This window comes from Ostrea edulis, chromosome 2 (genome assembly GCF_947568905.1).
Source record: "Ostrea edulis chromosome 2, xbOstEdul1.1, whole genome shotgun sequence".
NCBI lineage: Eukaryota > Metazoa > Mollusca > Bivalvia > Ostreida > Ostreidae > Ostrea > Ostrea edulis.
The window spans coordinates 45,834,815-45,849,278 of record NC_079165.1 but is presented as its reverse complement, the minus strand read 5'-3'; the positions used below and the strand labels follow the sequence as shown (position 1 = coordinate 45,849,278).

General features: G+C 36.0%; 1 protein-coding gene and 1 pseudogene across 2 annotated transcripts in view; both read left to right on the top strand.

Moving 5' to 3' along the window:
* The first annotated feature begins 9,001 nt into the window (after positions 1 to 9,001).
* On the top strand, positions 9,002 to 9,611 carry LOC125681443 (uncharacterized; annotated as a pseudogene).
* A 2,192-nt stretch (positions 9,612 to 11,803) lies between these two features.
* LOC125678583 (protein-associating with the carboxyl-terminal domain of ezrin-like) overlaps positions 11,804 to 14,464 on the top strand; it is a 34,089-nt gene continuing 31,428 nt past the window's right edge. Inside the window, exons 1-2 of one of the 2 annotated variants that reach the window (XM_048917146.2) lie at positions 11,971 to 12,100; positions 14,341 to 14,445. Coding sequence is in view for 1 of the 2 variants with exons in the window: in XM_048917145.2 (XP_048773102.2) it covers positions 11,927 to 12,100 (174 nt within the window). In the remaining variant the exon portion in view is untranslated. Of the gene's footprint in view, positions 12,101 to 14,340; positions 14,446 to 14,464 lie in introns of both variants that reach the window. The other variant, XM_048917145.2, reaches the window with a different exon arrangement.

Below are 14,464 nucleotides of genomic sequence, written 5' to 3'. Positions count from 1 at the left end.
AAATACTCTGGTGTAAGCGCGGTAACTGCAAAAATGTAAACCATTAAATTATGATGCAGTTCATTTGATGTGCGCATCAATGTGGTGGAATTATTGCTCGCAAAATTTTAATTTGGAGTTCTATCTTTAATTATTTACAACAATATTGTATAAGGAATTACTGCGCGTATAATTCCGCGCATCAATTGAATTAATTCAATTGAAGAAAGAATTATTTCAATTAAATTTTACGCACATTAATTGATTGATGCGTGCAGTAATTGAATTATTGCTCTCTTCAATTGAATTGTAGCGGACATCAATTCAATAGTTGATATTAATTTATTTGAAAAGATCATCAATTCACGAAAATAATCAATGCTATCCATAATTCAATTAATGCGCGTAATAGATCAGAGTTATTGAAATGAATTGTTAATATCTTCAAAATGTATTTATTGTAGTTATAGTTACACGTGTGTCTATTGAACACGTGTTTTGTTTATATATTTACCGGAAACCAAATTTCATTGGTTTCTATTTAAGTTTGTTACCTGTTATACAGGTATTTGAATTAGAGAATACGGCTTCTCGTGATTTTGCGAGTAAGGAATTATCCCCATTCTAAGGCTCTCTTAGGACCTCCGTGGTCTCTTCCCAGGTACATTGTATCTGGGTTCTCTCTTCCACCAATAAAATGGGCGCACCATATAACTGAAAAACTGCTGAGTGTGGCGGAAAACATTAATCAATCACATGAATCAATCCTGTGCGGTTTGACATGGCACCCACCCACAAAGCATTTATGAATGTATTTTTTTTTTCAAAGGAGATGTGTTATATACTTGTAGACGTCAATAAACTGCACTCTTGAGAGCGCTTCTATACCTACACTACGAAAGCCGGATAGGCTCATTTTTGAAAAGTAAAAAAAAAAAATCTAACTCGTTAGTATCTCGTTATAACGAGTAAGTATCTCGTTATAACGAGTTAGTTATCTCGTTATAACGAGTTAATTATCTCGTTATAACGACTTAATTATCTCGTTATAACGACTTAATTATCTCGTTATAACGAGATACTAACTCATTATAACGAGATAATTAACTCGTTATAACGAGATATTAAATCGTTATTACGAGATACTAACTCGTTATAACGAGTTAATTTTTTTTTACTTTTTCAAATATGAGACTATCCGGCTTTCGTACTACACACTGTGTTTATTAATAGTATAAATAAAATTTCACGCGTTTAAGTGTAACGCATTAGCACTGATGAAATTGTTTTCTCCTAGTTATTCGCTTCTCCAAAAGGTGTCGCTGTTTTTGGTGGATTTTTTGTTCGTTCTGCACAAACTCGCTCACTCAGCTCGACACAGCCCAGTGGCGTAGCTTCCATTGAGGCAACCGAGGCAGGCAGCTGCCTCGGTAAAAAAAAAACAACAACCTTTTACGTTGTTAAAATGTCGATAGCTTCTGGGGGGCTGCGCCCCGCAGACCCCCTGCATCGGTAATATTCGAACCCAAGCTACGCCTATGCAGCCTAGGTGTTTACATGTAAATTTCAAGGCAGGCGAAGACGAAACTCCCAAGAATGTTCCGCTGAATGAAGTCGTTCAAGCCATTAAGAACAAGAAGAGAAACATCATTGAGCGCGTCATAAATGTGCAGATGAACAAAAATTTGAACATTTGTAAGAATTTAAAACTCTACTGTACTTTTTCTTCAGAAGTTAAAAAGCAAGAGAGGAAAGTCAATTTAAATCGAAATCAGAGGCCAATAGACAGCAATTTGTTTCTCCATTCTGAAATTTCCAGGGAAGTTGATAAATATTATGGACTAATTAGATTATTGCAGGGATTTAGCAATTTTAGGACATGCAAATATTTTTTTCTTCTTATGTTGGAAAATATTATCTCGTTCGCACGAGATATTATCTCTTTCGCACGACATAATATCTCGTTCGCATGAGATAATATCTCGTTAGCACGACTTATTATCTCGTTCACACGAGATATTATCTCGTTCGCACGAGATAATTATCTCGTTCGCACGACTTATTTTCTCGTTTGCACGACTTATTATCTCGTGCGAACGACATAATTTCCTTTCTTTTAACTTTTATTTTGTGTAGTCATTTTTAAATACCAATCAGGACTGTATATTTCTTTAATATGAAATTCCACTGTGTGATCATGAAAACTCAAACTTAAATGATAATAAAGAGGGTTTTAATTCATTCAACAGCTATAGCACCATTCAACTTTTTATAATTGTGTTTTGAATTAAATATTTACATATGTTTTGCAGTAGGTGCTATATGCTTTCTGGATGACTGATACCTTTTTTATGTTATCATGTATCATTGGTTTAAAGTCTTCAATACTCAATGCCTCTACCAATACGTAGAAAGCCCTAACTTAGGGAATTTTACATTGCGGGGTGGGGGAGATGAATAATGTCATATTCAAACAAGGTTAAGTTTAACCATGAGTGAGGGATGCGAAAACTAAGCGAGACTCATTTTAAATTAGTTACCAAGGACGGTGTATATTCCTGTTTTGTTGGCTTCCAAAATACATGTATGATATACAGAAAATATGTTGTTTTGTGTGAAATAATCTTATAAGGGACATAAACTATAACCAATCGATTGGTCAATTATGATGTTCACCACGAAAGTTCAAGTGAATTCATGCACATCTTTTATGTAGAGAATGAATAATTTATGGATAATTCAAGTTGCAGAAGCTACACTCTCATGACATTTGTTTTTTAACTTTGACGCCACCACCCTCGCTCAAAGAAATCAAAGAACGTATTTTTGATAAATGTGTACATGTAGTTCATTTCTATTATTTTACAACGGTCCTTTTGTTTTTCGAAGAAATAACTAGTTAATTCCATTTACACAAAGAGTATTATTAGAGGCACATGATTAAAATTTCCAACTTTTCCCTCGTCCATATTAAATACTGGAGTCAACTTCTGAATACCATAGACTTTGGTCAGTTAATTATATAGTAAATGTAAAGTAAAAAAAAGAATACAAAAACTTATCAGCGAACAACATAATAAGTCGTGCGAACGAGATCTTATGTCGTGCGATAGAGATATTATGTCGTGCGGTAGAGATATTATGTCGTGCGGTAGAGATATTATGTCGTTCGAACGAGATAATATCTAGTTCGAACGACATAATATCTAGTTCGAACGACATAAAATTTTCCAACATAAGAAGGAAAAAAAATATTTGCATGTCCTAAATATACCACCGTAGGGACGTTATTGCAGAGACAAAAGAAAAGATCAGAAAAAGAAATAAACTAACAAGATAGCCGACACTTCTGTCGAAGGTTGGAATACGTGCAAGAACGACCAGAATAACCCGGTAGCCAGTGATTCTGATGATAAGGAATTGTTAGAGCCGAAAATCCCGCAAATAGAAAAAGAAAATGAAAAGAAAATCCGCCCAAGTCAAAATTCCGTAGGACAACATCCTTTTCCGATCATGTCAACGGAGTTACTTTACTTTACGTACCTACTTTTCGTCCCCCAACACTACAATGAAACACTATGCTCACACAGCAGATACCTTTTCCAGGCTTCTGGAACCAGACAAACATATTTGTTTATTCTCCGGGAGTATGTTTCACGTTCGCGTTCCGATCAAACAGGCACTTCAGACACCAGTGCCCAGTCAACAGATCATCGACTGCTTCAAAACCCCAGAGTGAAACACCAGGCACGTCCTGCTATCCACTTTACAAGCTGTGTTTGTGTTTTCTTTTGGAGTTAGATTTTAGGTAGGAGAAATTATTTATGTTTGGTTGAGTGTAACGAATTATAGAACATAATTGAATATATATCTACATGTTGATTTGTATGGAGCGCCAAATTAACATAAACTCAAATAATTGAAGATATCTTCAATTATTTGAAGACATCATCAATTCATTTGATGCGCGCAACAATTGAATTAAAGATCTCTTCAAATAATTAATGATATCTTCAATTCTGAATTATTGCACGCATTAATTGAATTGATGAGAGCATTAATTCTTCAGCTGATTTGATGCGCGCTTTAATTGAATTAATGATCTCTTCAAATGAATTAATGATATCAACAATTGAATTGATGCGCGCTACAATTCAATTGAAGAGAGCAATAATTGATAAAATGCGCGCATTAAATCAATTGATGAGAGCAATAATTAAATTGATGCGCGCATTAATTCATTTGATGAGAGCAATAATTGATTTAATGCGCGCATTAATTCAATTATTGCTCTCTTCAATTGAATTAATGATATCTTTAATTCATTTGAAGAGAGCAATAATTCTTTTAGAGAGAGCAACTATATAATTAAAGATATCTTCAATTCAACATATCTACAATTGAATTAATGATATCTTTAATTGAATTGTTGCTCTCTTTAGAAGAATTGATGCGCGCATTAATTCCTTATACAAAAGCATTGTAAATGATTTAAAGATATCTTCAATTGAATTAAAGAGATCATCAAATTATTTATACCGAGCTCTAAATTAATTATTGCGAGCAATATTTCTACTAAATTGATGCTCTCATCAAATGAATTGAAGAGAGCAATAATTGAATTAATGCGCGCATCAAATCTATTATTGCTCTCATTAATTGAATTAATGCGCGCATCAATTGAATTGAAGAGAGCAATAATTGAATTAATGCGCGCATTAAATCAATTATTGCTCTCATTAATTCAATTGATGTGCGCATTAACTCAATTGATGAGAGCAATAATTGAATTGAAGCGCGCATTAATTCATTTGATGAGAGCAATAATTGATTTAATGTGCGCATTAATTCAATGAAACAGAGCAATAATTGAATTGATGATATCTTCAAATAATTGAAGATATCTTCAATTATTTGAGTTTATGTTAATTAATTTGGCGCTCCATAGATTTGGCGCTCCATATTGGTTACAACGTAAAATGTATGAGGAGTTCTGGGAACCAGGTTGTAGTAGAATTTTTTTTTTCGGTTCCCCAGTTGGCCTCCGGATGAAAATGAAATTTCTAGAATCGTGTTGTACATCTACAAACATTACCAGTCTATCAAAAGATGAAAATGTAAGAGGAGTTGGACGAATGTTCCAGGAAAACGGCAATATACTTCACTTTTTAGAGAGTGCGAGTATAATAAAAGAGACAAAACAAAACTCGTACTTTTTCACTAAGTGTGGCCAGACGAGTCGTGATTCATCGTAATATTTGATGCCCATTATGTTGTTCTGGTTGGAGAGCTGCACTCGTCGCACAATCACGATGACGACATAGGTTTATAGTACAGACTGTGACGACATAGGTTTATAGTACAGACTGCCCAGCAGGGACCCTGCTACACTTGGTCTGTTGTGCGAGATGGCGGTGGCGGTCGACCCTCGAATTGCACATTCATCATGGAACACTTCTTATTTGTACATGCAAGATTTTCGCAATACCCTTATGACTGCTAAGGTCCACAGGTCTCTTGTGTTTTTCCCCCTTTCTTCACTTCACCTCCTTTCTCCTTTCCTCTGACACCTAGCTTACTCGTATGCCTATCAAATGCAACCTATAACGGCCAAAGACACGAAAATTTGCAACATAAAGAAACCTTCTCTCACTTGCAAATGTATGGTGTGATGAAAAGTGTTAGAGGAGAGGGGATGATATAAAGGAACTGAGAGGTGTGGTTCCATAAAGAGTAAAATATGCACCCACCCACTACACGTCCACATCTACACGCAATGTATAGGTATTTGTAAGTATATATTTTTAAAACAGTATATTTATTCTTGGTAGTTGAATTTATGTACAATGAATTTATTCTAATATCTATGCCCTGGATAGAACGAAAATTATTAAAATGGGAGCATCACCACTCAAGGTTTTGTGATTACGTAACCCCCCCCCCCCCCCCCCCCCCCCATACATCTTCAAACACATTGTGTGGAGAATACGTGATCACAAAACCTTGATATTGTGTGCATGAATGTGTGGTAGGTACGTAATCACAAAACCTAGACATTATGCGGATATTTGTGTGGAGGATACATAATCACAAAACCTTGACATTATGCGGATGTTTGTGTGGGGGTACGTAATCACAAAACCTTGACATTGTGTGGATGTTTGTGTGGAGGATACATAATCACAAAACCTTGACATTGTGTGGATATTTGTGTGGAGGATACATAATCACAAAACCTTGACATTGTGTGGATGTTTGTGTGGAAGATACGTGATCACAAAACCTTGATATTGTGTGGATATTTGTGTGGAGAATATGTAATCACAAAACCTTGATATTGTGTGGATATTTGTGTAGAGGATACATAATCACAAAACCTTGACATTATGTAGAGGATACATAATCACAAAACCTTGATATTGTGTGGATGTTTGTGTGGAGGATACATAATCACAAAACCTAGACATTGTGTGGATGTTTGTGTGGGGGTACGTAATCACAAAACCTTGGCATTGTGAGGATGGGTTTATGTGTATTAGGAGTATTAGTTTCACTCTCAATGATCTTTTATTGTGTTCAACCGTGATATATTACTTGCTTATACAACACCAAGTAACTAATTTTAGGTAGTCATATCCCTGTGGTAGTAGACAAGATGTGTTGCATTTCTTGTGCGTGTATGCTATCAGTCGCGGATCTGGAGGGAAATGGGTATTGTAACACCCCTCCCACTTTAATTGAACATTTTAAACAAAAATGATAATTTTGGGGTCTTCATCCTCTGGAGGGAGGAGATATCCACTTGGGTCGATCCCCTCCCCGTTGAAAATTTTCTGGATCCACCCCTGACAAACATATGAATTCCTTACTGTTCTAGAGTCTAACAAACTTATCATTTCTTGAATGGTACTAAACATATCTCTTACCATTTTATCAACGAAAAAGCCGTTATTTTTGTGGCATTCCTAATAAAAATAAGACATCAATTGCATAATCTTTACCGCATTTCATATACTAATCATTAGAAAAACGTAAATTAAGATTTTGTTTCGAAAAGTTTGGTATTATTTCTACTTTAATTCATTTTCATCAAAAGAAAATTATGAAAACAAAACAGGGTTAAGTTTTTTATTTGCGTTTTCACAATAACTTATTTGATAAATGAATTGATTACTGATTTGGTTTTCATAGAGAATACCGAGGTGTGAAAAATACTTGTAAGTACCTGAGACAACAATTCAGTAAAATTATTCAATCTAATTAAAATCAGACCTTCTCTAACCGTTACACTGGAGAAGGTTAGAGAAGGTCTGATTTTAATTAGATTGTAAAATTATTTAGAATATTTAAAAATAAGCAAAATGTAGCACTTTAAACAACAATTTAACAAAAGGAAAAAAGTAAGATGAAAACAATGAGATTTGTAACTTCACTAGACAAATTACCGAACAAACAGAGGAAATTAAATCCCTCAGCGGATATATCATTTTAAGTGATAATTATGAAGAACGCCAGAGATTTTTAAAGTGAAGTAAAAATGTTGTTTAAAATGTTGTTTAATCATGCATAAATATTTATTTATCAGATAGGACAAACACTTTTTAAAAAAATCTTTTTTATGGTTCATTCTCACTTAGCTAAAATTCTGAAATTGTTATTCCCACTTAGCGAAAACTGTGATTTTCACACCTGAGTGGTCCCTGGGTATAGTCTGTTTTACACTAACTACCTGTAATTATCAGTCAGGCCTGTGAAATCAAATCATATACATATATATATATATATATATATATATATATATATATATATATATATATTATAAGTATATCTCTTCTTATCAATATAAATAAGTATATTTTTAAAGGATAATATAGTGTAATTGATTGATGGTTTAACATATGCTTATCTATCTATGTTTAGTGTAAACTGTATTTTATTTCAAAGAGACAAGAGCATGAAATTGCTGATATTGGAAAACAAGTGCATATGCACTTATTTTAATTCCTCTCTCATTTTGTAACTTACAAATGGCAATCACGTTTTGACAGAAAAAGTGTGCAAAACAAGATATGAACAATGTTCAGTTTAAAAAGTGATTCAACTGGAATGTGGAATGATTACTAATTGTCATCCTTTGATTTATTCTCTCTAAAAGCAATGAATAATAATCATATATTCAGTTTTCATTTATTATATTTAGTTCAGTAAGATTCTATATCACTTTCTTAAATATGGCTAACGCTCAAGTACGGGTAGATTTTCTAGAGAATGGTAGAGGAGGATTTTTTCTTCTTTATGGTGGCTTTTAGTATTCTGTCCGGAACAGATATAATGACAGAACCTATTGGAGATGCGTTGACAGACAGTGTCCGGCAACTATAACAAAAACCAACAACATCATCGTGTCATTTGGGAGACAACACAACCATGATGATGACTACGTTGGGCTTGCTGTGGAATCATTTATTAGTGATGTGAAGAAGGGGTGCCGAGATGAAGCAACAGCGATCCCCACCATCTACGATGAAGAATTAGGAGGACTACGCAATGGTGAATGTGATGATTCAGTGGTGGATATGATTTGACAGATACCAACTTTTCGGGCTTCCAAGTCTGCACTTTATAGAGCCCGTGCCAAGACAACTCCAAAATTACCCACATCACAGGATATGACATCAACCTCCATGGACCATGGATCAACACCTTGGCAGGTGAAAGGTTTCTTCTGTGTGATGACACTGATACACAGGGAGACAGAATCATGATCTAAGTTTGCAACCGACACCAACATAAATCATCTGTGTGCAGCGGAGGTAATTTTCAGTGATGGGACATTCTATTCATGTACACGATTCTTCACGCAGCTGTGCACTCTTCATGGAAATGTAAATGGAACAATTTTTCCTCTCATCTATGGAATATTGCCTAACAAGAGTGAGGGCACTTACAATCGGTTTTTCAGTCTCTTGAAGGATTCAGCTAGAAGACTCCAGTCTATGTTGACCCCAGAAAGTTGGCTGCTGGACTTCGAGATCGCCGCGCGAAATGCAGTTCATCACAACTTCCCAGGGGCTTCAATCAAGGGATGTTTTTCCACTTCACTCAGTGTATCTGGAGAAAAGTACAATCCTGTGGATTAACTGTGCGATTCCGGGATGATGAGGACTTCCACCGCCCCGTGAGAAGAGCAGCTGTTCTCCCTCTGATTCCTGAACACCAAGTGGAGGATGTGTGGTTTCAGGCGCTAGAAGATAATGACAATGATGTCCTACGTTTCAAGGACGATGCCACTGAGACATGGGTAGAAGGGCATCTGACGCAACTGGAACCACTTTGACAATGATGGGCCCAGAACGACAAATGCCGTAGAAGGATGGCACAACAAACTGAACAGGATGTGTCGACACCCTCATCCGAATATCTATGTGTTTATCCAACTCATTCAGAAAGAACAGGCAGTCAATGAAGCCAAAATCATACAACTTGCTGCTGGAGGAGTGATCCGGCCAAAAAGGAGGAAATACAGACAGTTAGACACACGAATTCGGCAGCTTAAGGAAAAATTTCGCCGGGGTGAAATCCAAGTGATGGACTATGCAGATGCCGCATCTCATCTCATTCATTTAAACTGATGTGTTCCTTTTCATGTACAGAAAAATAAAGAATTAATCTCATGTCTTTCTTTTTTTTGAAATGGAATTTTACTGCCCAATGTTAATACTAAACCAAATTACCTGTGATTTATTACAAAACATACTATAGGTTACCTGTAATTATTTTCCTTTGTTCTTTGACACCCTTACCTGTGCACTATTCCCATCTAACTAAAACCAGCCACCCGTACAGATTTCAGAATTTTAGCTAAGTGATCTGATATAGGACAGTAACCTTTTTTGCATTCTTGTTTGCTGCAAAAAAGGTCAAAAAGACACTTTTTAAAAAAATGGAAATATGGAATGCACCGGTCCCCCCCCCCACCCCCAATAAATATTGACTGGTCCCTTATTCGTAGTTCTGTTAGGATTGAGCTTTTCAGATTTCTGCATTGGAAACTGTAGGTAATTTTGAAGTTTTACTATATTACTTTAACTTTTTCAGTATCTGATTTGGAGTAGGTTTTCGATAATTCATATTGTTGTGTAAGACGAAGATAACGAACAGTGACAAACACGGACCCCTGGACATACTAGAGGTAGGATCGGCTGCCTAGAAGGAGTAAGCATCACCTGTCGACCAGCCACACCCGCCGTAAGCGCTATATCTTGATCAGGTAAACGGAGTTATCCGTAGTCAAAGTCAGTGTGCCAAAATCCGCCTAATAATCGGTATGAAACAAGTCAGACAACATTTGACCTAGAGATAGGTTGTATTGGCAAACTATATCGTATATAACGACCATGGGGTTTGCGAAATGCTGACTTTAAACGAAACTGTTGAAACCCCTGTAACACCAACTTGTTTGTCAGTAGCCTGCCTCGATTTAAAATCGGATAATACGCAGAATAAGCTCTTGCGTATCGAATCAGTTGAGACATATATATGATAATGGAATATTACTACATGTACATAAATACATGTATGGGAATTTGACGATGGAGAATCTGAAATCATCCCGTCGTACAAAGTTTAGTTGTTAGTTTGTTGTTGATATCCATGTTCAATAAAATATCTAAGCACGAAGCAGAAGTGGAGGACTCTGTTGTGTCTTTTATTTCGAGTTCACTGGGATATTTCGAATCGACATATGAATGAAAACGATTATTGTTGATAGATAAAACGTCATCGATGTATCTAAATTGCAAGAGATTATTTCTTCTCATGGAGAAGCGTTCGAATAAACTCTGCTTCATATGAATATAAAAACAGGTCAGCTAACAAATGAGCACAATTCGTGCCCATGGGAATTCCAACAGACTGTTGGAAGACCTGATCAATAAAGACTACGAAGATATTGTCAATGAGGAACTCCAGCATATTTTTTATTTCAACTTCAGAGTACTTGTATGTGGAATCAGAGTGATGTTGAACAAAGTAATTTTTGGATGACTGATCACTAGATACGAATATTTTCTTTTTCCATTTTTCCTAAAGAAGCAAGGTTCTGTCTATGATATCAAGAAGTCTAGTCTTTAATTTATCGTGAGGAATGGTCGTGTAAAGTGTAAAAAGTTTTCTCTGCCAAGATACCTTAGACTGCATTGTATTATCTTCCTTAAATGCAAAAATATTACTTGATCACGAGTCTATAATAGTTATTCTTAGACTCTAAAATATTCAACCTCATGTAGTAGTTAGGACCATGGATATTGGCCTTGGTAGCTCAGTGGTTAGAGCGCCTGACTGGTAAAGCAGGAGTCCCGGTTCAGCTACTTATTATCTCCTTTCCTATATATCACACCACAATAGAATTTTTAAAATATTTCATAGTACAAATAAAATATATTGTCCAAAAAAATAAATAATAATAATAAAATTTTCAGTATGATGCTTGAGGACAGGAAACAGCACCTTCTCTCCCCCCCCCTTCCCCGAAAATGCTTACCCCTGGGCCTCTTGTTTCTGGAAGTTATGGCATATGATGGACCAGAAATATATCATAAAGGAGTGATTGAGCAAAAAAGTCACAAGAGGGGTGGTGGTGCTGTTTTCTGTTCTCAAGCACCTACAAGTGCTAATTTAAAATACATTGCGAAACAGACGCAGTTTTGTGCCAAACTAATGAAACCGATGACCTTGCACTTCATAACTTCTGCTGAGTTATAGGCTAAGGCTTGAGTAAAAAGTTCTTCAGGGCTCCCAACAAACTTCCATATCCGGAATATATACTGTTATCTGTCAAGATTTTGCATTTATTTAAGACATGCAACTTCCGATAGCGAAGCAGTCCATGATGATGTATACACTTATGATACAGTATTGAATCAGTTGGTATGTTTTAAAAGCAGTAATGGGTGCTGAGTCAAGTATTTTTGAAGAATGCGACTTAGACGAGCCAGTGGTTACTTCAAAATGTACATGGACTTTACGACACGGGAGTTATAACGGTGAACAGGACATTACGGTCCTGTCAGAGGAAAAGGAGAACAAACTAAAATGGAGTTTGTTGCAGAAAAATATTAAAGTAGGAAATTTACTTCACATTTTTAATATGTATATACGGTGTGGCCGTTGGATCGAGCAAAGCATGAAATGGTCATTGGCGTGTCCCAAGTGATAATCATAATTCCGTTAAGTATGGTAAATTATCATTAGGGAGGAATGTAATCCGAGATTCCTCTGACTCTTACCCCCGCTTTTATATTTGACATGTGCGGGGGAGAGTCAGAGCGGACTCCATATTGAAAAGTGGGAATTCAGCGACACCAGCTGGTGTCGCTGCTCTACCTACCTCTTACAATTTTATTTCGCGGACCCATCTTCCAAGACACGAGGATTCAGTTATCGGAAGATTATTCTACAAATACATCATGATTAATATGATGCTATCGCCGTTTAAACGGCCCTAACACCGACAAATGGAGCATCACTTGAATTAGGTCGCCGCCTCGCCATTTGATTTCTTTGCGCATGACGTCAGCACATGTAAACACAAAATTCCATCGTTTAAACGGCGATAGCATAGTATTAATCATATTAAGGGGGGATATATGAGAATAACTAAAGGGTTCGCCTATTCATTTCACACAGGGAATATAATGCCAGTCAACGTAAACTGTGTATCGTGACGTCACATTTAGCCTCAACTTGTTCATCTACAGCGTTTTTTTCTCTACCCACTGGTACTAGTACCTGTACCCATTCAATCAGGAAAAATAGCATCAAATTTGAACACATTGGGAATTTTCTACCATTGTATCGGCAAATGATTTCAACTATCAGGAATCAACGTAGGCTTGTTCTAGGATTGCCGTAGCTGTACAACACGCGCACTACCCACTCGGATCACCTCGGTTGATTCCAACTAACTTGTATGATGTATGATGTTTTCCTCTATAGTACGTATACAGTGACGTATAACAACATGTTTAATGTCACTGATCAACAGGAACTACTGACAGCTCCCATGAAATACAGTCCATTTTAACATAATTTTTTAAAGACACTCTCAATGTTTATAACTATTTTTCTTTGAGATTTATGAGTTTCTTTCTCAAAATAGAGGGCAGCTTTCAAAGGAAAACTTGATAGATTCATTTTAAAAAACATATTTTGATCACTACTCTTTGAATGCGGAAGTTTTTCCGACAGAGTAAATGGACGACCGCATTACAAATGTTAGGCATATATACATATCACCTACCGTCATACATCCGAGGCTAGATGTAGGGTACCAGAATCTGCTGAAGTTTGCCGAAAGGCGCACTGCCATGATCTGTACTTTCGATTTAATATCGGAAGTGAACATTTTAGTTAACTCGTACAACGTTTCAGACTAAGTAAATTACGATGTCAGCGGTCTATTTTTCGGCAAGTGAGTTGGGAATTTTTAATCTCAAAATTGGGAAAAATCAACGTTTTTTTTTGGCATTGAGAATGGTACCGTTTATCTGTACTAGTTATGTAAGGGAAAAATAACACTGATCTATATAGTCATATTACTGTTTTTCATTTTGATGATTGGCTAAAAACTGTAACAATAATGATTATACCATTCATTTTTAACAAACTGAGTGCTTGAATTACAAATTGCATGTCAGTCTTGTATTTCTAGCATTCAAAATTAAAACACGAATAACTGTAGAAGCAACTAATGAACAAAACAAAATGGCAGCACCCATATGGATCACAAAATTTTCAGTGAATGTATGTAGAGATTATCTCTATTCATTTGCTGAATTTCTCATTTTTTCTTTTACATACGTGATGCCTTTAGAGCCTTGCTTTGCAGATGGGCCTTCAGTCTGTCGAGCTTCGTTTGGTATAACCAATACATTTTACGACACAACCATTAGGGGGAGGATGAAGTGAGATACAGTAGATTAAAAACCCCAAACCCCATTGTTAATTAATGTGTCATATGGTGTGACCGTGTTTGAGGGCGAAGCAAAAAAATATTGGCATTAGTATTTAGATCCATAACAAGACAAAAAATATCCCGAAGTTAGCACCTAACGCGTGTGAGGACAGAGCTCTATCAAAGCATCCCAACTTTGGACATTTGATCCGCCTATTAATTGAACGCAGGAAATTAACGCAATTGATGTAAACAGTGCATTGTGACATCATAGTCAGTGTAGGTGTTTAGCAAATTTACAAACATAGAAGACATCCATGGTACAATTCGCGTTAATCGAGGAGTGATTATATATGATTAAGAAATTATGATTTACATGCTTTTATGGATTTTATGTAACATCTCAGAACGACGTGACCTTGGGTACACAAGATTCAGAATGGAGAAATACCTGTCCACTCGCTTGTATTCAAATCGACACCATTTGGACCAAACAAATTTAAGTTCCATGGGTATGGTTTAATTTTTCAT